The 25,149-nt window shown below is 47.6% G+C and overlaps 3 protein-coding genes across 6 annotated transcripts in view; all 3 read right to left on the reverse strand.

Moving 5' to 3' along the window:
- The window catches only part of LOC130581224 (lethal(3)malignant brain tumor-like protein 3), a 39,618-nt gene extending 30,987 nt beyond the window's left edge, over window positions 1–8,631 (reverse strand). For 2 of the 3 annotated variants that reach the window (XM_057379225.1, XM_057379226.1), the window contains exon 1: window positions 8,571–8,631. The gene's annotated coding sequence lies outside the window, so the exon portion shown is untranslated. Of the gene's footprint in view, window positions 1–4,007; window positions 4,128–8,570 lie in introns of those variants that run through there. The other variant, XM_057379224.1, reaches the window with a different exon arrangement.
- Window positions 8,632–11,726: 3,095 nt separating this feature from the next.
- Window positions 11,727–20,570, reverse strand: SRSF4 (serine and arginine rich splicing factor 4). The gene is made up of 6 exons (XM_057379228.1): window positions 20,386–20,570; window positions 17,076–17,218; window positions 16,091–16,203; window positions 14,211–14,425; window positions 13,313–13,396; window positions 11,727–13,145 (listed from the first exon to the last, which is right to left on the reverse strand). The coding sequence occupies exons 1-6, from the start codon at window positions 20,490–20,492 to the stop codon at window positions 12,380–12,382; spliced, it is 1,428 nt and encodes a 475-aa protein (XP_057235211.1). The 5' UTR covers window positions 20,493–20,570; the 3' UTR covers window positions 11,727–12,379.
- A 3,388-nt stretch (window positions 20,571–23,958) lies between these two features.
- The window catches only part of MECR (mitochondrial trans-2-enoyl-CoA reductase), a 7,593-nt gene continuing 6,402 nt past the window's right edge, over window positions 23,959–25,149 (reverse strand). For both annotated transcript variants that reach the window (XM_057379218.1, XM_057379217.1), the window contains one exon: window positions 23,959–24,901. In XM_057379218.1, coding sequence (XP_057235201.1) covers window positions 24,738–24,901 — 164 coding nt within the window. In that variant the 3' untranslated portion in view covers window positions 23,959–24,737. The remainder of the gene's footprint in view (window positions 24,902–25,149) is intronic.

The raw sequence follows: 25,149 nt of genomic DNA on the forward strand, positions 1-25,149 counted from the left end.
AGTCATGACCAGCAAATGAAACCAAGCATTAAAAAAAAAAAAAACCTAAAAACCACCTTTCTGATGAGAAAATGGCTGAAAAGATTACTCACTCCTTGATCTTCTTTACTGTCTGCATTATGGAGTTACTGAACTCCAGAATGAAAGTGGCAAGTCAAAGGTGGTTGCATCTGCATGCCCTGCTCCAAAGTTTTTATTCCAAGCACTTCATTAGCCTGACATCTTTTCTCAGCTATCTGCACTTCACTGAAACCTCACTCTAAAAGCATTTCCTTCACTCTGAAGCAGGACAATTTGTTGAATGAAGCACCCTCCATTTACTCCTGCATGCTTCCTGGGCTCAGGATCCTGCCTCCAGCACCCTATCAAAGCCTCATCCCAAATATTCTTCCCTCTCTTTATCTAAAGCTTGTATTTCTTAAAGCTTCAAAGATGCTGGACTTGCTTCTAAATGGCTCATGGTCTCCTCTGGCAGCCCCAAGGAAACAGGACATCATTTTCATTTCAATACAGAGAACAAAGAGAAACATCCGATTTTGAAGAAATAGTAATTCTAAGTGGACACAGCTTCCTGTAGGATTCCATCCTGCTCACCTCCCTCGAACATTGTAAGAGCAGTGGCATCCTGGTGCAGATTCCAGGGATTCCTTGCTGTAGCTGATGGGACAGCTCAGTGCAAAGGAGGATTTCCAAGCTCCACGTGCTGTTCCAGAAAGAGTTGCCATGYCTGGGAGATGGGGAAGGTGCCATGGCACTGCAGGAACAGAGSTCTCCTGGACACGAATGAACAGTTCTGGTTCTGCCCAAACCAGAGCAGACAGAGGCTGTGGCTCCCTCCTGACATAATCACAGGATGCACCTATGGCCAGATGAGCTGGGGAAACCAAATCCCAGAACACATCAATTTGTATTAGAAAAACAATGAGCATCTTTACTAACAGTCTCTGRTCTGAGGATGAGGCTTGCCTGATCATGAGGTCACTGCCAGTTCCATCCCAAGGCTCTATCCCTCATTCCTAAATTCTGGAAATACACACAAACACTCCAGAAATAACCTGTCCTTCCAGAGATGTGTTYGAATGGAATTAAAGAAAAATGCATTTTGTGCATACAAGAAGAATATAGAATATATAGMAAGAGAGAGAGGGGAAAAGGACTACATGCCAAAAAAACCAGTTTGGCATCTTAAGGATGAAGCAGCATCCTGGGCAGCCAGTTGTGTTCCAGCTGAACATTCCAACCAGACCCCCTAACTGAGGTACTGAGGGCTCTAACACTTGATCATCTAATATAAAACAACACAATAYTATTTGGTGTCTTTCAGTCTAATAAATAACGTGGTGCTTTGTTGATGCTGTGTCATTAGGAGGAATCAGTAAAAGTGAAGCTGTTTCTGTGAGGGAACATTGCTAGTGGTTAAGGAGCAGAAGTGCAATGACTTAAACACAGGGCAAAAGCCAGGCCACTGCAAAATAATAACCCAAAGGAGTCAGTGGACCAATTCCCTGTTTTATGCAAGGGTAGACTGATCTCACAACACTCCGAGCATGAACGTTTATCCATGTCTGCTGGCAGAATTGTTTCCTCATAGCTTATGGTCCTTCTCAGCCCTTCCCCACTGCACAAAGGGAGGAGGAGGAGGAGAAGGAAGATTACCAACACTTGTCAAATGTCAGGAGCCCCATTCTGAATGSCTGATGTGATAACAACAACTTGATTTTTTGGAGTTCTCAATTCCATTAGCTCCTATTTATTTCACTTGAAATTGATCTTTTCCTCCCCAAGACTCACAACTTGCAGACTTGAGGGCAATCTCATGTATTTGTTTTCAGCACAATGGAACAGAACAGYTGAAGGTAATTTGTGAATGTCAAGACTCTCCCGCTCCTCTAACTAACACAGAAGCCCAGGTTTGTGCCCATCAGACCTTGGTTCAGATTCACTGATAGGGTTCTGGTTCACAGTTGTGTTTGCTCCTGAACTCCACTCTTGACCTGAAGACTTTCAGGCGCTCAGCTTTCTACCTACAGGTTCAAAGTGGGAGTTTCATTCAGCCAAAGGCAGACCCATGGATCTGATGCAGGATAACACAGGATGCTTCAGCATCCCTGCAGCTCCAATTCCAGCATCACAACTCTTAAAGATTATTTTAATTGGGTCAAAAGCAGGACAGACGTTTGCAAATGGCAACAGCAAATATCTCTGGGTAGCACAGGATAATCTTTGGAGGTGTTCTGCAGCTTCCACTGGCTTATCCAAACTGCAGGTGAGGAACAACTGCAGCTGGTGTCCGTGTTCAGGGTCACTGAACAATCCACATCACCACGGCTGCAGGGAGAGGCAGGARTTGGACTAAATGAGCCTTGTGTCGGGTGGTATTGAATATATTAATATTTGATGTAGCCTTGTACATCTATAAACATTTGTCTGTAGTAAATGTTTGGATGTCAGTTCCAACAAGCGCAAACCCATCCCTTTGCGTTCAGGCTTTAAAAATAAAGAAGCTCAAGCACCAAGACTATTTACAAAGCTCCCTCTGGGAGGAGGCATTTGGAAGTTACTTGGACAGAAGTAATTAACTTGGAGAATGTACTTCAAACTGGGCCAGGAAATCTGTCAAAAATCACAGTGTAGAAAACGAACTTAACCAGAGAAGAGCTGATAAAACAATCAGTCTTTCTCATCTCATTTATAAATCCAGTGAAACCCATAAAAAATATAATGAAGAAATTGCTTTTCTTATAATGCTCCCTATCAGTAAAACCTACAATAAAATCAAGATAATTCAGTAAAAGGAAGTAAACAATGCAATTAAAAAGAGCAGAAACTAACATGAAACATTTAGAGGAACTAYAGTCAGGCCTGAACATTCCTCATTTGTTCCAATTTGTGATTTCTTTTAATCTTTAGCATTTTAAGGCTCAGAAACATTAAGGCCAAAGGTACTGCAAAACTGAGATGAGTCATTCAGTCCCAAGCTGCAGATTCAGATTTATGAAAATATAAATGATTGCCAGGCTGGCAGAAATAATGCAGCCAAATTAATATGCTCCCATCCAGACCTCTGTATATTTACACAGGGAATCCACAGGAAGAGGTCAGAAACACTCAGGTTTTGATCACATTTCTTCCCCTGAACCAGTGCAGCTTTGGGAAACCACCTCATTGTTACCGCAGAAAACCAGCTTCAGCTTTTAACATCCATCTTACCTTTGTTAGGAGACCAAAAGTAAAAAAAAAAGGAAGATGAAAGGGCACAAGTTCACACCAACTAAATGTGAAGGCTAAATGGGTGGATGGGGGTTCACTCTATTTCTATAAAAACCATCTGACTTAAAGGGAAAAGAAACATTTCAACAGAAATCCCATTTCAGGTGCTGCCAGGATCATTTCCAATGACATGAGGATTTCAGGGTSTCTCTATGGTGAGGAATGCAATGGTGTGATAAAGCCCAAAGACTGTAAATCAAGTGAAAACATGAAGTTTGCAGCCCTTCTGGCTAAGCCTCAATGGACCATGAGGAAAAATCCCATTCAAGAAGCAGCTGGCTTCAAGAGAACTGTATGACACTGTTCTGGGAATAACTGACTTACAAATCACCCTTCTGCCCTGAAAGCGGGTGGGAGCTGGGCAAAGCTGCTCCTCACCAGAGCAGTGTCTGTGCACTCAGAGCTCTGTGCATCCCCCATCTCCTGGCAGCTCCACAGCAGTGTCTGACACCTGATGTGGGACATCTGCCAGGCACTCCTGTGCCACCAGTGAGGAACAGAGCTGCAGCTTCAACAGAAACAGAAAACCCACCACGACTCCTTGCAGGACARCTAAACTGGTCTTAGAACTGCTGGGAACACTCAGGATGCAGCCACCTCACCTGTGCTTTGCTGTGATAATGACAGATGATGCTTTAATAACCCGACAAAACCTATTACTCACCTTGGGCAAGTAGTATTTTGCAAGACTGAACTAATACCATTACCAAAAAAAAAAAAAAAAAATCCAGTCTCACCTTCAGCAACCTCATCAGTCAGGGACTGAAATGAACTTTCAGAGCCTGCAATGGAATTGTACCAATGCCTCAAGAGAAAGTGTCAGKAGCCACCAGCAAACATTTAACGGCATGAAGAGACTGTCTACATCAGTGAAGGGAAAAAAAAGACAAAATTCAGAATTGAGGAATTGCAAGCTCCACCCTCTGCACTTCCTATTAATTTTTGTTTCTCATGAAAAGAGAAAAATTGTAACTACAAGTCAAAGAAAATATTGCTCTGAAAGATTAGAGGAGGAAAAGAATCTAGAAAGGGAGAGGGATGCTTTGGATGGTACGGAGCAGAAGCAAACATTTTTTGTCTCAGCTCTGCCACGGGACCACAAGTTTAAATACTTTGGTCTTCTGAGGTTTGTCCTGCTCATTTGTACAACAGAGCCCTTCCAAACTTCCCCTAAGCACATACGAACATAGGGATTATGGTACCTGCTGTTGTACTGGGAGACAAATAAACAGCACCATGGAAATGCAACCTCAATCAGCTCAAGGGATCAAGACAGAAAAATTGTGAGTTTACTCCAAACTCCACCAGCTCATCCTGAAATGAAACCCAAYGCAGTGCTGGAGCCTGTAAGCTCCTCATTTTGGTGTGCTGACACAGTTGTGTCAAACACACACAAACACATACCCGTATCTATTTCAGCAGTCCAGAGAAGAGCACTGGCCCAGGCTGTGGCTCCTGGACGGTGCCCATGTCACAAACAGTCCCTCTGGCTGCCGATGCCAGTCCCAGCTGGCATTTCAGCGCTCCCACAGAGCACACGGATCAGCACACCTGATGGTGCTGCCTCTTCCCTTGTCTGACTGTCCCCCTTTGCCACCACATGCACTTTGCTGCCAGTCTCTGTAGGTTTGAGTGACACTGCGACAGCCACACGGCAGCAGTTCCTCTCTCCTGCCCTTACAGGCACTCCGTGCCATGCTGGAAAGCATTCTGACCTATTCCAGACAGAATATGAGGGATGTGAAAGAAGGCACAAAACATTCATCCATGCCCACAGAGTTAAAGCTTTCTGCTCCTTTATGGAAAGTGAGGAGCACAAACACAGGGTAMTTCCAGTTTTATGGCTTTCACTACGGGCCTTTGGTGGGGAGCTGCATTCCCCACCTCTCATCTCCGCCTGACTGGGAAGAAYGGTGGCTCTGGGGAGTGCACCTCGCCACTGCCCAAACTCTGTACAAGCCTCACTCCCGACAGGCTCAGCCAGGAAGCCCAGGAATGTCTTCTCCAAGCCTGAAACCATGGAACTGCTGATCCCAGTCCCTGGGAGTCACCTGTAGCCCCTAAAACACTTAAACRCACTGCTGAACATCACCCAGAAATCCAGAACACCACACAGAAATCACACATCTTAACCTTCATACTCTGCAGGAATGACCTACTAGATTCACAGAATCCTGGAATGCTCTGGGGTTGGATGTGACTTTAAATCCCATCCAGYCTCACCCCCTGTCATGGACAGGGACACCTTCCACTAGACCAGATTGCTCCAAGCCCCATCCAACCTGGCCTTGGACACWTCCAGGGATGGAGCAGCCACAGCTGCTCTGGSCACCCTGTGCCAGGGCCTCCYCACCCTCRCAGAGAAAAATTCCTTCCTAATATTCAATCTAAACCTGCCTCTCATAATGTGAAGCCATTCCCTCTTGTTCTGTTGCTCCAGGCCCTTRTAATAGTCTCTCTCCAGGTTTCCYGTAGGCTCCCTTCAGGCACTAAAAATCTGCAATTATGTCTCTTCTCCAGGTTGAACAATCTCAMTTCTCTCAGCCTTTCAAAAAGTTTAAAAGCTACAGTATAAAGACGGTTGTCATAACAAATCCTGTGTGATTAATGAATACAACCTCTACCTGTTTGCTTAGCTCTACCATGCATTTATCCCTTCACTTTGCTGGACTCAATCAGAAATCAAAAAATCAAACCAATAAAAACCAGATGAGCTGAAGGATGCAAAACCTAATAATAAAACACCCCTTCCTTGGGGGTAAAGTATTTTACCAGTAAGCTGAACCATTCTCTGGAAAATAATTTGCCAAATTCAGCAAAGCACATCTGCCTTCACACCTCACCTATGGAGCACTGTGAGTGATGCTAATTAGGAGAAACAGTTTGGTCAGATCTCTGTTGGTTTTGGCTCTAATTGATGCCACGTGTAGGAGTGTGCAGTTGCCAGCCATTCTTAACAAGGACACACTTGGTCATTTTCCCCCCAAGTCACCAATCTAATTTTTAATCCCACTGAGTCATCGTCTTCTTCTTCCACTCTTCTTCCCATGCAGCACAATTGGAGGGCTTTAAGAAAGGTTGAAATAGATTATAAATTATAGAAAATAAGGGAGAAAGGGAACAGTGTGTGGGGAAGAAGAACCAACACCACAACTCAGGAGTCATCTGTTATTCCACAGAGACTATAAATACTGATAGTAATCACTGCTGTGGGTCAATCTCGTTTTGATCCAGTTCATCTATATTTTGCTGRTATTCAAATTGAGCAATTCTGAAAATGGGATTTAGGCCTCTAGRACACTTTCCTGCACAGAGGTGAGGTATGGACTGGCACATGGACACTCCACACCTTTATCCATGTCCCAGTCACCCATGGTGGGACTGTTGGKGTGTCCTGTGCCAAGAGTTGGACTCGATCCCTGCAGGTCCTTCCAACTCGGGGTATTCCACGATTTTATGATCTCCATCACCACCCTGAGAGAACCAGACCCCACGTCCCAGAGTCAGGCTTGCAGCACATCTCATCTCTCAAAAAATGGCAGCACTCATGGAAAAGGACAAGGAGTTTATACTGAAGCTTCACCATCAAACCCACATCCCTCAGCACCAATGGAATATATCATCAAAAGCAGAAGTATCTGCACTAAAAGCTTTGCACAAAGATAGAAGTGAGGTAAGGGACAGCCAGACCTTCTCCTACATATAGACACACACAATTTTAAGCATATTTTAAAGTAAGACTGCACACTGCTTTAAATAAATTCAAGATGCTACTTTTAAAAATCAKTGTAAAGCCTTAAAATTTCAGTAAATAAAGAATTGGTGGTAAAAATGCTGACAAACAGCATGGCTGGGGCTAGGAAAACACCCCCTGGGTTCTGAGGAGTCTGCAGTGCACATCTGGCTGTACCCACTCACCCTCCTGCAACTTGTTCATTATGGCAATRAAACCCCCCAAAAACAGGATAAATCACCTCTGGCCAAGACAAATGGAGCTGGCCCTGTACAACCTGCCTAGCAGTTGTAACCAGKTGTCCTCAGCATCTCAAATTCAGCTCTGATTCCACCCTGGCACTCACCAGCAATTACAATTCACTTCACACACATGCAACTTTAATGGGATTACTTGCAGTATAAAGTGCCATCAATTTTAGGGCAAAACTAGTGCACAGAGGCCAAAAACGCCCTCTGTTTTAACTGCATCTGTAATTACTTTATAAGACTACAGTTCAGCAAACTACCCTGGGGACTCCTATTAATCATTATTACCTATCTCCCCTCACRAAGCAGGAAAACTCACTGAGGAGAAGACCATTCCCATCCTCAAAAATGTATAATCTAAGYAGATTATAGAACATAAAGTGGAGAAGCTAAACACTGATGACACCACATCAGACTGTCCTTAATTGCTGTGTAGGAAGAAAAGTTTGAAGCACCGAATCCCTGTTTTCCCTCCTTTTTACTTCTGTTTTACTATATAATAAAACACAAACCAGAAAGGTMTTTTACAACTTGGCACGAAATATCAGAGCTCTTTATCCCTTAATCCCAGTTACAGGCCATTTTTTAAAATTTATCTAGGCAGTAATTGAATAAATTAAATGTTTTCATAGTATAAATCTAATCCGATTCCTTGCAGCACCAGGAGTCCATAAAACTGTCCTAATCCCTTTCTCCTGACACCAAACATCACTCAGATTGTCCCACACCGATCCCTACCCGCAGCCGATCGATACTTTTGAAGGATTATATTTATCCCTCTATTTATTCGGCACCGACTTCCCCTCTCAAAATCCCCATTCCATTAGTTCTGCACTTTGAATTCGCTGCCAGAAAGTTTGTTGGTTTTTTGTTTTTGTCTTTCCGGTCATGTAAAATCTCCGTTTTCAAACTTAAATCTTTCTGGTTTGGGGTAAGTCTCCAAGAACTGTTTTTACTGCACTGTAGTGCAGGATTTATGTTTGTTAACACTTTTGAGTTGTTACAGCCCGGAGGAGGTCCAGGCGGGATAACCCCGATTTTCTCCATCACTTCTTGGGTCAAAACTGGGCAAAATAAACYTTACAACCAGTAAATACTTTAGGACTGTGCCCCGCAGCGTGCGAAGAACTTAACCCCGCGTTCGGCTGGCGTCCGTCGCTGTGTTTGCGGTGTTTGCCCGTTTTTTGGGGGTTTAAACGCACTTTGCTCCCCGCGGAGCCCCGGCCCGGCCCCGCCATCCGCGCCCCCTCCCCTCAAGATGGCGGCAGCGCCCCCGCCCGGGCCCGCGGCCCCCCGCCCGCCCTCACTCCCTCACTCACCGCCCGCCCGGCCCGGCCCGGCCCGGCCCCGCCACCGCCGCCGCCGCTCCGGGGCCTCCGATGGAGCTCGGGCAGCGCTGCGAGCCCCGCGGGCCCGCCGAGCGCATGCGCGGCCACGGCCCCGGGGAGGCGGCGCTGGGTGGGAAGGGGAGCGGGAGCGGGGCGGTACCGGGACAGGGGTACCGGGATGGGCCACGGGGAACTGGCATTGCCATGGGGTGGGACTGGTACGGGGTGATACCGGGACATGGAAGCGTGGGATAGGGATGAACTGGGATAGAGCACTGGGATAGACGTGAACTGGGCCAGAGGGGCCACTGGGAGGGGGCAGTGTGGGCTGAGGGCACAGCCCCGCTGCCATGGCTGCTCCGGGAGCCGGCCGCCTGGAGCCCCGGCACGGCCATGGGCGCTGGGACACCTTCACGGCTGAGATGGACATTGGGGAACGGGAGAGAAGGGAACGGGACATTTAGGGAGCTGTAAACCGCCGTTGCCACCGGCATCCAGCAAATCCCACGCCCGGGAGTAACAGAGGATATTGCCCTCTCTTCTCTCCGTTTGTTAAACTTGTCTTCTCATCTGGGAATGTTATTTTACTTTGTATTTGAATTTTGGAACATCACTGAGACATAAGAGATGCGGGTAGGATTTTTTTAATGACGTGTCAGGCTTTTTCTGCCACAGTAAGTGAGGAAAGAGCAGAAGCGGGCCCCAAGCTGTGACAGCTTAAATGGAATGGGATTTCGGGAAAATAATAAATGAGATTTGCAATGGCTCATTTGAAATACACATCACAATATTCTTCCTCCCTCAAGCGATGCACATAAAATACCCTTTAAAATCTTTAAGTTAGTCAGAAAACAAATACATTTCTCACCTCATCTGTGCTGGCAAGTTCCAGCTAAAATGCAAATTCTGCAGATGCTTGCAGCCAATGTTGAAGCATTTGCTGGGTTCAGGTTTACAGGTTTACAAATAATTGAACTATCCATGTTTGTTTAGACTCTYACTTTGGTTTTAATTGTTTCAAATTTTTTGAGACATCCCTATTTTGGGGCTTCTTGCCCTTTTATCTTGCTGCTTTACCAACCATTTTGCCAGAACMTGCCCTGTGCCTGCCACACACATTCCTGCTTTCCCTCCTCAGAGCTCACCTCCTGCCCCATGAAACAGATACCCCAAACCTAAATCAGATCTGGAGCTGTTTTACAATGCATCTGGGGAGATACTTCCAGCCTAAAGCTGAGTTCTCACTTTTATTCTTCCCACTGAAATGTTACTTGGGAATATTGCAGCATTATTGCAGRCATTCCACTGATCTTCCTCTCTGACCATGCAATATCATAATTATTATTAATAATATTTGATATTATTACCATTCTTGCCTTGGCTTTACACCTGCTGCCAGGGCAGATCCCTGCAGTTTCAGGAGTGCTGAGATTTCGGCAACTCCAGGCTGGGCAAGACCAAGTGCCCACACCAGGGAGCCAAGTGAGCTGGAGGTTTTGATGCAAAACCACACTTTAATGCAGAATTAATGAGGGAACTCAGTGACGTTCATGAGACCGAAATGAACGTTAAATGATGCGGCAGAGCTCAGCTGAGGCATGAGCCTGGCCTTGCCCCTGCAATCACTCCCATTGCAGGGGCACTTCCAATGCTTCACCCTAATGATCAGCAGTAAGATGTCCCAGAGTACCCATTCCCTAGGAATTCCTGCTCCAACATCCCAAAGCACRCATTCGATAGCTGGGGAGGATGAGCCCTTCCCAAGGTCTGTGCCTACTCCATATAAGTAAAGCACCAGTGCTCCTACAAACGGGTGGTGTATCCAASCCCTGCACTGCACACCCAGGAGTCACCATCGCTCCAGGAGCTCACACATGATGGATTTTTGGCTTTCCCTCTTCTTACTGTGCACAGTGACAACCTACACCTGACAAATTTCCCACATACCTCCCTCCAAAGGCCAGTCCTCAAGTATTAAAGGAATGGATGCTTCTCCCAAAGGGCTTCCTAAAACCTGTCTCAGTCATTAGGAACAGAGTTGCTGGACAGCAGAAAGCAGAGTCACTTTTTAATCTTTGCCTAAACGGTACAATTTTCACATTTTCTTAAAGGCATTTTTCCCCCATTAGCAAACATTAATTATCCCCCATTAGCAAACATCTTGCCTTGCCTGGTTTGCTTCTGTACTAAGATTAAGCAGCAAAAAGGATTAAAAATGTCATTATGAGAGTCTAAGATGTTAAAGCACTAAATACATATAGCTGGAAAAAGGATTTTCCTTCTGAAGAAATTAAATATCACTTCCCCAGAGCTTTCTCATGCTGCTGTGGTAATATGACATTTGATAAAGTGTGAACCACTTGCCAAGCCCTGACCCCTCTCAAAGTGTGGGGAAATATTTTGTGTTGAAAGCAACTCTGATGATCCATTGCCCTTTCATCTTTTTAATGTTGCAGGATGAACTCCAAATGATCAAATTATACGGAATTACTTGCACATATGAAGTGCCTCTCTCACCAGAGAGTTGCTGCCATCAGTTGTGAGCAGTTTGGAATTGGCATTCGTTTTGGAGGAAGCTGTAACTAACCGTTTTATTCCAGACCAAGAACTCACAAAATCGGGTTTACCTTCTATTTTTGTTGCTGGCAGGCAGAGCAGGTGCTGGGGATGGCACTTCTTCATTCAAAGCCAATTGTGCAGAACTTGTGGGAAGTTCAGTCTGAGCAATTTGCAAATGGCCCAAGTTTAAATTTGGGATATTATTCAGGAACACCTACACACCTACAAAACTCTTGCTAGAAGCTGCCCTCCCTTCCCCTCAGGTCTCCAGGGATGCTAGGAACATGCCCCAGAACAGGTGCCACCACCCTCTGTGCTTCCAAGCCCAGATGCACATCCTGAGCTTTTTSTTTTATGAAGGCTCCTCCCAAGACAGGTGTTTTATTAGGAGGAAAAACTCCTGGAAAACATGCTGGAGAAGTAAGTTCTTTATCTGGACTATATTCAAGTGTTGTGTCTACACTGAATATGAAGTGACTTTCTGAATTAAGAACCTTCTCTGTGATTGACTCTCTGCAAATTCAGGCTTACTGTGATCAATAGAAAATGCTGACAATTCCAACACAACATCAGGTAACCACCACCAAATGTCATCAAGCAAAAATAGTCTTTATTCAAATTTCATGGAAACAGGAATCACTGTACTTTGCAAGACAGGGAAAAATAAAATAAAAAAATTTAATATAAAACAAGGATATTGTCACAATACCAGAATATGGAACTATACTTCTTTTCCCTATAGATTACTGCAAGTACCTCTATGTCTTATTTCCTTYGACTGTGCTATTCACAGCTTTGTAAGTCCAAAAAAATATGGAACAAAAGTAGAATGAAACTTAAGACTTAGCACTTCCACTAAATGGCAGACATCAAAGGGCATCAGTCAAGGGCAAAGACTGTTGAATCCATCATACCTACCTATCAGTCATCACTGCAGTCCCACAAACCCACCAGGGCACAATGCTCATTCCCTGCAAGGTTCTCCCTGGAAAACAGGGCAATTTGGGGGCTCTTGGGAGAGTTGTATTTAAAGAGAACCTTTCTATTGGATAGAAAATGAATCGAGCAGCCTCATGCCAGGGAGTGCTGCAGGGAGGGAGCACTGCAGTTAATGACAGACTGACCATCAGGTTGTTAAAAATATACAGCATTGACAGGGTTTCTACTTCAATCACTTGGGTACATCTACTAAACATGTACAAAAGACTTTTCCAACCACTCCAAGTGGGGTTGCAGCAAGGTTAGGATCTGGAGCAGGACCTTGATCGTGACCGGGAGTGTGACCCAGAGGCAGACCTAGACCTGGACCGGGACCTCAGCTTTGAAACAGATTTGGACCTGGAACGAGAATCTGATTTGACATTTGGTTTSGACTTGGAAACGGACCTAGACCTGGAGCGAGACGTTGCATCCTCCCCCTCGCCTTTCGCCTCCTTCTTGTCCGACTCAGATTTGAGCTGCTCCTTTTCTTTGGAGCCTGACCTGGACCGCTCATGGCTGTCCTTCCTTCTCTTCTTGCTGCTGCCTTTGCTGTCTCTCTTGCTKCGCCTCTTGCTTTTCTCACTCTTGCTGCGGCTCCTACTTCTACTTCTGCTGTCATCCCTGCTCCTCTTCCTACTTTTCCTTTTATCCTTGCTGTGGCTCCTGCTCCTACTCTCATCCCTGCTCTTGCTCCTGCTTCTAGCCTTGCTAATGCTCTTCTCCCTGTCTTTGCTTCTGCTCTTCTCCTTGCTCCTGCTTCTCACACTCTCCCTTGGCTCTCCCCTGTCCTTACTCTCACTCCTGCTCCTGCTCTTTTCCTTGCTGCGGCTCCTGCTCTTGGCTTTCTCATCACTGTTATGGAGACTGCCCTCAGATTTATCCTTGCTTTTGTTTCGGGACTTCTCTGCACTCCTGCTGCGGCTCCTACTTTTATCCTCTTTACTTGGAGTCCTGCTTTTCTCTTTCTGGCCTCTGCTACGGCTCTTGCTTCGACTACGGCTCTTGCTTCTGGAACGGGACACAGACCTGGAAGTGCAAAGGCAACAGACAGCTCTGCTTTAGTGCGGCGAGGGTTTGAGCAAAGTGAGCAGTGAACGGAAGGGAAAAGAAAAACAAATTGGACCTGCTGCAAATTTAGCATGATGCTTCTCATTGAATTGGGAGCCCCCAATTCTCCCAAGACAAAGACATACCTGGATCTGGATCTACTCTTGGAGCGGCTGCTACTGGCACTGCGGCTTCTGCTCTTATGGGAGTGTCTGCTTCGAGAGCGAGACCTAGAACACAAGAACCAGCTTCACATTAGCACGTGTCCGTGGGGAGCTTGTGATCCCTGTGGGCAGAACTACATGGGGTTGAAGCACCTTTCAACAGGCAATTACTGAGAGTTACACAACACAGTGACAAACTTAGAATAGCCTTCTTCCCAMCTCTCATCCCTGCTGCCATGTCTGGCAGCAAGCAGAGTGCTAATCTGAAAGAAAATATGCCGTTTTATTTAAGGGATCATCACTTTTCCAACCAAATCACAGTTTGAATATGATGAACAGGCATAAAGCTTTGACTTTAGGTTTTGATTTCATAAGCAAGGTCTTCTAGGAAAAGTAAAGATTTGCCTGAGTTTTCTTGCAACAAGTTCTACCCCAGAATGGAAAGGKGAGAACACTTGGTGCTGCTGAAGCAGCTCTTGGTCAGACAAGGAAAGCAACAAATCTCTGAGAAACAGTGAACAGGTGGAGGTTTCCAAGCTGAGAAAGAACTGTTAGCCCTGGTGCTTGGAGAAGAACACAGTGTTCAGAGCTGAAGTGTTAGAAGCACCTTCTGTTTCATTCCATGTGCACAGCTCTACCGGCCACGCAGCTGCTCCCACAAGGAGCAAGGGCTGAGCAAGGAAGAACAGTCGCAGGTGYTCAGGGAGCAGGTCCACACATCCACCCAGGGAGACACCTCTGAACGCRGCCCTCATCTGCCCTGGATACTAATACATTATCAAAAGAGAACCCCAAACATTTCCAATGTGTTTTGGAACCCAGAATTCTTAACCCACTGTATGTTCATGTAACTGCAGCCTGAGATACATTACAGACATACCTTGAATGGCTTCGGCTTCTGGAGTAAGAGCGGCGCCGTCTCGATCCAGGTCTGTCTTCCACTAATCTAATCTTTCTGCCATTTACTTCTGTCCCGTCCAGYTTTTCAAGGGCTCTTTTCATGTCAGAATAGGATTTGAACTCAATCACACCTTCATTTTTCCTTCCTTTGTGTGCATCTGCATATGTCACTTCCCCTGCCTGACGCATATAATCCTAGGGGAAGAGGACAGAATCACCATCGCCTTGAATCCAGAGCCAGGCTTCCAGCTGACCCTGTTCACCTCTGACACGATGCTCCCTGAGCCTCTTCTATTCACAGCAAGGGTTTGACCCAAACAGCATCTGTAGTGCCAAATAACACACTACAATCTCAGAGCTGGTGGTTAGAACCATGTTGATCAATTTTAAGCCAAATGATAACTTAGGATCTCCCATCTTGAGTCTAAGATCAAATATGCTCTGGAATCTAAGTTTCAAATTACAAAAGTGATTAAAGATGTAAAATGCTTGCTCTCTAAATCATGTTTTCAAAAATAATTGAGAAAGGTGATAAAGGTTGAATATGAAGAAGCCCACAGACAAGCAGATCTCCCTTCATCTTCCACCTCCACAATACCACTCGTTCTGCTGGAAGAAACCCCCACACAAGTCCAAGCTCAATTCATTTTCCCACTTCATGCTTTGTGGCTTCTCTGTTTCCATTCCTAAACCCCTCTGTTTATTATGGGGTCCATTCTGCCCCACTTGAAGCAAGCTGCCAGGCCAGGCTATCTTTCAGCCCCTGTGGAATTTGGCTGCACTAAAAACAAGGCACAGAGTTCTGGTTTGGTTTGTTTTCAACCCAGCTATTCCCCTTTTAAGTACACTGAAATAAAAGCTATTCCCAAAAAAGCAGCAATGCATCCATTGGAGGCTTAATCATGCCATGCTCTACTTACAATTTTAATACCAGAAGCAAAGACAAGCTACTGACGGTGTGAAGCATTAACAACAAAGACACTGGAAGCATCTCCGTACGTACCTGAACTAGTGTAACAATTCAATTACAGACCAGTTTCTACTACGTCAAAGTTTGTTTAGAACAAATTTTACACACCCTTAAAAGAGAACCATAAGAGAAAGTGTTCCAGTAAGAACAAGTGGGTTTAACAATTGCTGCTCAGTTAGATAAGGAAGCACTAATCTTTTTTTGCATCTACTATTGAAATCCTGCTCCCTGAATTCATGATGTGGATAATCAYGAGCCAACGCATCACCTCCAGAGTACTCAGAGGTACCGTGGGCTCCACAGTGTCACTCAACACCTCCACTGCTGAGAATCACCTGCCATTCCTTTGGACTTCAAAAATAACAGCTTTTGGCAGAGGTTTTGCATGATTACTCATTCTGGAAGCATCCCTTCCCTTGAACTCTCCTTAAAATAGCTTTATAGTGTGGAAATTCCCATTGTGCAGGAACAATGCTGTTTTTTCAAACAGCTGTAGCACCTTGCGGTTAATGGGTTAAATCTAAACTGACAAGGGCAAACTCCTCCAACTCTAATGAATCCTACTCCTGGTGTGATTTGAGTCTGTTTTGACAGGCCTTTAGAGAACATAAAACATCTGTACATGACGTTGGCTGGTATCAAGGATAAAGTTATTCTCCCACTGTTCAGTGCCACCAGTTCTGCAGGTGCAACTCCCAGCCTCTCAGTAATGATTTCATATACACACATATACTCCTATATCACAATGTGAGTTATTTCCAAAATCTACTCCACACATAGTTCTCAGGAGCTGGATCAAAGAAGAGGTGCACACCACTTTGCGTTGCTGAAGATGACTTTTACCCTTTGTGCTCTGTAACAGAGAGAGGGTAAGGAAAGGGRCCCCATACCTTCAGATCCTGCCAACTGCAGCGGCTTGACAAATTTTCCACAATCAATCTGTATTCTGTACGGGTCGGGGGACCGTACTTATCTCTTCCGCTTCTTCTATAACCATATCCACCTTTAGGAGGTGACAAGCAGACAGCAGAGCTTCAGCCAGGGAAATGGAGCCTCGCTCTCCGCCCCGACCGGAACTGCTGTGCCCCGCGTATTCCCAAACACATCACAGACCCTCCCACCCTCAGGCTAAACCCAGCCTCCCTTATATAAAACATTACAAACACCCAAAGCACTAAGAAAGTTTTACTACAAGCTCATAATTAAACACAGCACAGAAATATAATTATACTAGAATTAACATGCAATTATATTTAGTATTATTTTTAAAASAGTTTGAAAGAAAAAACTGAATTAAGCCAGTTGACTAATGTTACTTACATTGCTTAAAGGCTTTCTGAATATCTGACATGAATATAGCTTTTCAGGTACCTATTTCAGATTAATCTCATCTGTCTCTAACCCTTGGGATCCTCACCACCCAGGTCTAATTGGGAAAGGTTGCGGTCGTCACATGGCTTCCTTTTTTTTTGGTCAGCCAAGGGCCACAAAGGTCAAAGAGCCACTCATGGAAAGGTACCCCAAGGTCAGCAAATGGAACGGGCAGTCATCTTAGCCTCAAAGGATTCTTTCAATTAAAACATTGAGGTCTTTGTTAAATCTATGTTAAACATCACATTGCAAATAAACCATTCAAATAGTTAAACGAAATGATAATAAAAATGGTACAAAAAACTGTGTTTATTAATGTATCAATTAAAATAGTTTAATACAACAAACAAGTTAATAAATATTCAGATCAACAGTTACATTTACAGTTACAGAACACTAGTCACAACTTGGCATTGCTTTGTTTTTAAATGACTTTAAAAAAAAAAAGAGTAAAATAACGTTTTATTTAAAATAAGCCACGGATACAAATACACAAGTGCTTACTGCGTCCAGAACCGTAACTGCTGTCACGACGTGGGCCCCGGGCGTGCTCCACAATCACTCTCTCCCCACACAGATCTTTCCCATTCAGCTCATAAACAGCATCRTCAGCGTCTCGTAGATCATCAAATTCCACAAAGCCATACCTAGGGAGAGGGAGGGAAAAGGGATCACTGGTAAAGAACTGAGCCTGAGGTATCTATGCTCAAATGCATCTTGGGGGTTCCTGCAGAGCTCTGAGTGCTGTCCTGCAGATGAGCCTCCTGAGCATACCTGAGGGTTCAAAGCCTTAAGCTTTACAAAAAAAAACCTAAAAAAATCAAAACCCTTCCAAAACCAGGGAAATAGGAAGGCATGAAAACACATCTCTTGGTTTAAATAGATGTTTCACAGAAAGGAAACARGTGCTGAATTGAACCAAAAGTCATACTTCATCAGCAAAAAGATAAACCATGGGAGAGTGTAATAGGTGAATTCATTATGTTTGCAAAAGATTACTATTATGGAATAACCTTTGATGAAATTAAGGGTGTTATCTTTCTTTTTCAAGGTRAAAGTTWAAAAMCCCAACCATTAAAAGTGAGCACTAYCCCMMAAAGGTCAGCTAAATACAGAATMACAGAATTGTTCAGGTTGGAAAAGCCCTCCAAGATCAGAGTCCAATCATTTTCTGGGAGATGTCCTTAGTCATCCCTGGAGTGTCCAAGGCCAGGTCAGACAGGGCTTGGAGCAGCCTGGGGTAGTGGAAGGTGTCACTGCCCACAGCAGGGYGTGGAATAGGATGGGCTTTAAGGTCTCTTCCCACGCAAACCACTTCTCTTTGGAAAGCAAACACTGATTTCGAAYGGAGGTAGATGGAGGAATGGAAGTTTGAAGTTTTGACCTGTGTTCCTTAATCCACTGGAGAAGTTACATCCCTCTGTCCTGCAGGTATTATATTAGGATGAAGCCTTGAAGCCTTCAGAGCTGCTCAGAGTAATGCAGGCAGGTAAGTACACAAGAACTAGCTTGTTTTTTTCCTTAGAGGCATCACAAGCAGCTTTTAGTGTGCTCATAAAAGATAAAAAACAGGCTGAAAAAGTCAAATTTTCTGGTCACTTCATACATTCACTACACACACAAAGCTGTAAGTGTCAATGTGGCTATGAGCAGGAAAGGGTATGAAAACTAAGAGCATACAATTAAAAACTGCAATTAGGGATGGAGAATCCTACAGGGCCCACGTTTTCRTTTCCCCATCCTTCCCTCAGGTAATAATTGCTTTAAGCCATTGAATAGCAATCTTAAATTACAACTAGTGAGCCCTAGCWAAGCTTTTAGAGCTCTGTGGTATCRCTTTGCCTTCCYTCTTTCTMGYTCCAGTATCCCTGTTCAGCTGCTCAAAGACCCAGTGCATGATTCACCAAGAAGAACCCCCAGATTTCCAGAAGCAAGAATCTCTCCAATCAAACAGCATGCAGAAAGCTTTAATTGTTTCCCTAAGCAATACTAGAAATAAGCCWWGGAGGAAGGCTCARGAGATGAGCACAGCACAGCCCGGGGCTGTCCCAAGAACAGACATAAAACCTGATTGACCAAGTGCCATTTCTGACAAGRAATTTAACTCCAAACCTTTGAAAATACTTCCAAATAGTAAACTAACAAAACTAATTAAATTTACCTAAAAGCACAAAGACAAGTCCTTTTGCCACATCAGCTACACAAYTCAGCAGTTCCACGCCTGTTAGGAAAGTTTAGTTGGCCTTTGCCACCCCCACCAACRTGTATGAAACAAATACTGAATTTGGGGTTTACTCAGCCACAGGAAAACTGATACCCCAAACATTTCTAAGCATACACAGCAGGACTGCAAAACAGTACCCTTGGACATTTCAGCTAATCTTCAACAACACCTGAGGCTGTGTGGGTTAAAACACGGACACGTGAACACTTCTCTGCTTTAATAATGGATTTTATTCATCTTATAATTCTGTTAAATGTCCACCTGCMAGTTCAGCCAGCATTAAAACCTAATGAGCCTCTTTCACTTTAATGCTCAAGAGCTAACTTGTACAAGAAATTCTWCTTCTCCACTTCTAAGGTGGAACTAATATCTGGCTCTCCTGGCTACATAATAATAAAATCCATAGTCCACTCAACCTTCATAACAAAGGCTTCAAGCTGGGTTTGTTGGAAAAAGCAAAGGCACCAGCCCTCATGAGGCTTTGGGTGTTGAAGAAAAACCCACCAAAAAAAGCAATTTGTATTTTCTTGAAAAATCCGAACTTGAATGTCTTGACCAAGTCCTGGTGGAGCAGGATCTGACTCTTGGAGCTGCAGTGAGGGCTCGGCTGCTGGAACAGCATAGGTGAGAATACACAGGTACAGCAGGTTCAGGGCAGCAGGACACTTCCCCTGGCAGCCTGGGGGTTCTGGGAGCAGCTCTGCACCCCCCACCCAAAACAATGGGGTTCTTTCTGGGAGGATGTTATCCTGGGGTGCAGCCTGGCTCACCCTTGAGTGCTCCTCCTGAGGTGCAGAGAGGCCTGGTGGGGACCCCTCAGGGTGACACCCGTCCGTGCACAAGAGGGGGCACAACACAGAGGAGGTGCCCCCTAAGACCCAGCCATCCTGCCCCCAAAACAGAAACCCAGGTGTCCTGCTCTCCAAAAACGGAAACACATGCATCCTGGCCCCTTCCCAAAGCGGGAGCCCAGGTGTTCTGCATCCACCTCAAACAAGGTGGAGCCCAATTGTCCAGCCTCCCTCACTTCCACCCACAGAAAAGTTCAGGCATCCACATTCGCCCCGCAGCAGAAGCCCAGCCATCCTGCCTCCCCCCAAAACGGCCCAGACGTGGTGTCCCRCTTCACAAGAGGTGAAAACCAGGCGTCCTGCCTCCCCCCCGCCAAAGGGAACCCAAGCATGCTGCTTCTCCCAAGGAGGGAGCCCAGGCGTCCTGCTCCCACCTCCGAAGGGGAACCCAAGCAACTAATCCCGCTCCCCAGAATGGGGAACCCAGGCAACCTGTCCCCCCAAAATGAGGGACCCAGCCGTTCAGTCCCTCCTTCAACGGAAGCTGAGCATCCTGCCCACCCCCGAAAAGAGAAAACCCAAGCTGCCCCCSCCAGGAAAGGCCCAGGCTTCCCGGCCCCCACAAACGGGGAGCCCTAGCGTCCTGTCCCACTGACCCCCACCCAAAGACAGCGACCCAGCCGTCCTGTTCCCCGCCATTGCCCAGATCCCCCCGGCGGCCTCTTCTCCCTCCGCCCCACCAAAGGGCTCAGGCTCCCGGGCCCTCCCCTCGCGGCGGCCGGGCCAGGCCCGCGCTCACCCGTTCTTGAGATCCACCTCGAGGATTTTGCCGTAGCCCTTGAAGAAGCGCTCCACATCGCGCTCCCGGGCCTGGTAGCTGAGGCGGCCGATGTAGACCCGCGGCATTGCGGGGCCGGGGCTGGGCCCGGGGGGCGTGAGGGGCCCGGGGGCCGCGCGGCCGCCTGACGTCACGGCGGCGCGCGAGCAGCGACGCGCGGGAGCGTCAGCTGAGGCCACGCCCCCCGCGCGGGCCGGCTGTTAAAGGGGCAATGGCGCGGGTGGGCCCCACCGCCTCCCGTTCCCATGGAGMGGGTGCAGCGATCCCCCTTCCCCACTGCGGGATGCTCATGAGGGCGCCGAGCTGCTTATGGGGTTCCCTCTATGGCAGGGGCTCGTGGAGTGCCCCCTTCCCAACATTTCGGGTCTTGATAGCACCCCAAAGGCGGGCAGGGATGGGGGTCCCCCATCCCACACTCGGGATGCTCRGGTATCCCCCCATGGCGTTCCCCATCCGCAGCCAGACCCGCCTGTTCCTCATTCCCTCTAATGAGCAACAACATCCCTCTTGCAGATCCCTATAAGCCATTTTTTGGGAATTATTTTTATTCTTTCAATTGACACGTCAGATGCTTAAATCACACCAAATCCCAGCAGAGACTCTTGAAACATTTCAATATTAGCAGCCACCCCCCYGAGAAACCCTACAATCACCTCCAAAATCATTAATATTGTACAAGTGCAACATCAGCAGCTGGATTTTCAACAACGATCCTGCTCATTTACAAGAATTAAATTTATTTATTCCTTCATGCCCTGGTGTAGGAGTGAGAGGTCGGAACATTTTGTGAAAGAGTTCTCTAAYGCTTGTTGTGTTTTATCATTGAGCCAAATAAGCAAGGGGGATAAAAGCTTTGCATTMATTTTTCTGGTTTATGTCATGCCTAATAGTGCTCATAACAATCTCAAAGTTATTTTCTTGCTTTTTCTCCCCACTTTATCCATTGATCAGGAAGCACTGAGGATGGGGCTCTGCCTCCGCTGYTGGCAGGGGGAAGGAAAATGCAAAATATTGGGGAATTTATTAGGGAGAGGAGCAGAAGGGAGATCCTGGCACAGAGTTTATCCTGGGGCACASCTGCTCTGTGCCAAGGGAGGTCTCTGTAGCGGGTTTTAGGGGGGATGAAATGGCTTTGATGTGTCTGTTTAGTTGCCAGCACAGCTGCAGGGTTTAATTTCAGAGYTTTGCTCTTCCAAACGCACACGCAGTTGCAYAGTGCTCCCTCCAAYCCTAAGCAACAYTCTYRCCCTGCTCTGCTGCTCACCCCAYAGGACCCAGAAAATCCCCCAAATGAAGTCTTCCCTCACACCCTCCCTGTGCACAGGAATGACCCTGCCCCGCTCCCAGTGAAGAGGGATCTTTGACAGATCTAAGGGCCCCTTCCATAACCCCAAAGCTCATCCAGGACTCTGGGATGAACCCTGGCAGAGCCTTCAGCCGACACAACCGGTCCCTCTCAATTCCTTGTCCACTCACAATTCCACAGCCCTCAGAGTRTGTTGGCAACTGGGCACAAGATGGGAGAACCCGTTAGGTTCTGAAGGCTCTGTGGCAAGGAAAATGTGAAGAACCCAAGCCAAAKGAGGTTCTTTTGACTGCAAGATGTGTTTGGGGAACATTTCCCCTCTAGTTCATCCTACAGAGCACATGGGGAGCCTGCTGGGGTCCGAGAGCACCACCCGGGAACGGGGACAGTCAGAGCAGAAGCAGCACTGGGGACAGTGGATCACACACTGGATCACACAGCGGGGTTATTCCACAGGAAGAAGGTGCTCAGCTGAAAATCCTCAGGTGTGGGGCACGTGGATGCCGTGCCCTTCCCCATCCCTCCCTGGGCACTGCTCCCAGGGGCACAGGCACACAGCACTGCCCTGGCAGGACACTCCAGGTGGAAATACAGCTGGAATCAGCTCTAGGCTCAAACAGCTTTCTGGGAAATCAGAGATTTGGGGTAATTTCTGCATCTACCACCTACTGCTGCCAGGAGATGGGTGCCATGCTGTGATGTCACTGTGRTGGAACACTGGCTGGAGAACTTCCCAGGCAGCTGGAGCCACAGGCCAGGATCAAGAAGCTGGGTGGAGGCAGCCAAACTGCGGAAAAATAAGTCAGAATGGAGCTGTCTTCACGGGAGGCATCCWGTGCTTCTGACCTGGTGGATCCTGCTTGGTGGGTGGCTTCAGCTCCTCCCAACCCTCCTGGAGATGATACAGGGCCATCTTTGGATGCTGCTGCTGGACCCCCCACAGACCGAAATACCCTTGAATATTGGCCTGATGAATCCTGGGACCCCAACATGAAATTTTGCTCCTTGGAGATCTCTGCCAGCACCAAACCTTCAGCTGACTCCTTCCTCCAGAAGCTCTGGGAGATTCTGAGCAGCCAGAGATTTGAGTCAATCTGGTGGGGCAACGATGGGAACTGTGTCGTGATTGGAGAAAAGCTCTTCAGGAAGGAAGTGCTGGGCAGGAGGGGGGCCCAGAAGATCTTTGAAACCGAGTCCATGCGAGGCTTCCTACTCCAACTGATGTTCCATGGATTCCGCAGAATGGAAGGGGACTGTCCCCTGCTGACCTCCACGGAGGAGCTCCGGGCAGTAGCAGCGGCTGGGTCTGCACTGGGAAAGGTATGACAGCTCCTCCTGACTTAGAGRTTCCTTGGGACACTCAGGGGAAAGTTCAAGATCAGATAAAATGAGCCTTGACAAGGCTGGAGACTGGGGCAGGATCAAACAGCCTGGTTTTGTTCTGGGATCAATTATTCCCATTGTGCTGAAGTGCCTGAAAACTGGCGGCATTTGGATTTCTCCTGTGGTTTTTTGGCTTTCAAAAACCCTACACTTCCCTGCTCCCAAATGCTCAGAACATGAGGGTGGTTGTGACTTAAGGCTCAGTCCTATCACTTTACTCAGCTAAAGCCTGAGGTGGGAAATGCCCTTGAGAGTCCTTTAAACACCCATTTGTCCTTTCCTGTGCCAACTCCTGGATCTCCCTCGGAACTCTCCCTCCTCCTTGCAGCAAACAACTCCTTTCCTTTGCATTTTGCAGCTGCTCTTCTATTCCAACCCCTTTTTCACAAGGGATGATCCCCCCTGTGTGCGGCRGGGAGTGCAGGGTGCTGGGGAAAGCACAAACCCCCTGGCTGTGATCCCTGCCGGCACCGGGATCCAGGCAAAGCTCCCGAGAAACAGGCGGGATGTTCAGCCAGTGGCAGGAGTGGAGGAGGAGGAGGAGGATGAGGACACACAGACATCTACGAGCAGCAGCTCCTCAGTGCCCGAGCCATGGGCAGACACAGCAGCCTGGCCGGGCAGTGACGGACCCTCCCCATGCAAACAGCCCTGCAGACACAGCTCTGCCAGCATGCAGGAGACAGCTCCTGCCCCACGCAAACAGCCCTGCAGACACAGCTCTGCCAGCATGCAGGAGACAGCTCCTGCCCCATGCAAACAGCCCTGCAGACACAGCTCTGCCAGCATGCAGGAGGCAGCTCCTGCCCCAGCCACAGCCCCTGTGCCCCATGCCACTCGTCCCGCCCTACCCCGGCCCCTGACACTCGTGGCACTGCCCACACTCTGCTCTGGTGCTGTGCAGGTGCCCGGGGCTGTGCTGGCCCTGCCTGGGGCTCCGTGGTTTGGGATGGCCATACTGGGGCCAGTGCACGGTCACGTTCTGGCCCGTGGTCACTGCCCCACCTGCACCTGCCCCGCCAATGCTGCTGGAGCTCGGCCGGAGCTGGCCTGGGGACAGCAGGGACCATAGGGAGCCGTGGGGTCACAGGGGTAGGAAAGCAGCACGGGAGGAAGCAAGAACAAATTGTTGGTTGTTGTCAAGAATAAATCTTTTCACATTGCTCTGCAGTGTCACAGTCACTGTCCCACAGCCAGGCAGGTGTGCCTTCAGGGACACCGAGAGTCTGGCTCCAGCCCAGGATGGCCAAAGGCTCTGGTCCTCGCACTGCCCTTGGCAAAGCCCAGCCAGGGGGTGACCCAGGGCCACACCAAGCACAGCACCCCTGGATAACTACAGCCCTCCCAGCCCCAAAGCACATGTGAGGGGGAACTGCTGCTCTTTTCAGACCCTGAGCTGAGCACGTCATCATTTGGGTTCCCAAACTTCCCCCAGCCACAGCGAGATGCAGCCTCCTTCCAGCAGCACTTCCACAAAAAGCTGCAGAGGCTTTTAAAGCTCTCACTGGGCACCTGAAATGTGAAAAACAAAGGAAAAAGAAATTCAATGGATCTGGGGGTGTTTTTCCCCTCTCGAGTGTGTGGACAAGCAGGTAGAGCAGGACAGGGCTCCAGGAGCTGCAGGTCAGAGGACGAGGATCTGCTTGGAGGATATGAAGGGCTTCATGGAGGCATCCAGCGCTGCCCGGTATTCCTGGAGCGGGACCTGGGTGCAGGCCGGTGCTGTGAGCTGGCCCCTGCGGATCAGCTGGCACAGGGTGTCCATCATCCCGGCCACGCTCTCCTGGTCTGCATGGGAAGGTCAGAGCTCTCACTGTAACGTGCCAGGGCCATCCACCACCCCTGCAAACACCTGCCCCAAGCCACATGGGGTCCCCGGGTGTGATGTGCCCCAGCTCAGGCCTGTGGGGTGAGGGAAAAGCCCCCGGCATAGTCCCTGCCTGAGCAGCACCCCAGGGCAAGCAGAGCTGGGTCTGTGAGTGGGAGCAAGAAGGGTACTGGGTGGGGTTTGGCCCCAACCCTGGCACAGGGACAGA

Source organism: Malurus melanocephalus, unplaced genomic scaffold, assembly GCF_030028575.1.
Source record: "Malurus melanocephalus ecotype Western Australia unplaced genomic scaffold, MMel_1.1 scaffold_393, whole genome shotgun sequence".
Taxonomy (NCBI): Eukaryota; Metazoa; Chordata; class Aves; order Passeriformes; family Maluridae; genus Malurus; species Malurus melanocephalus.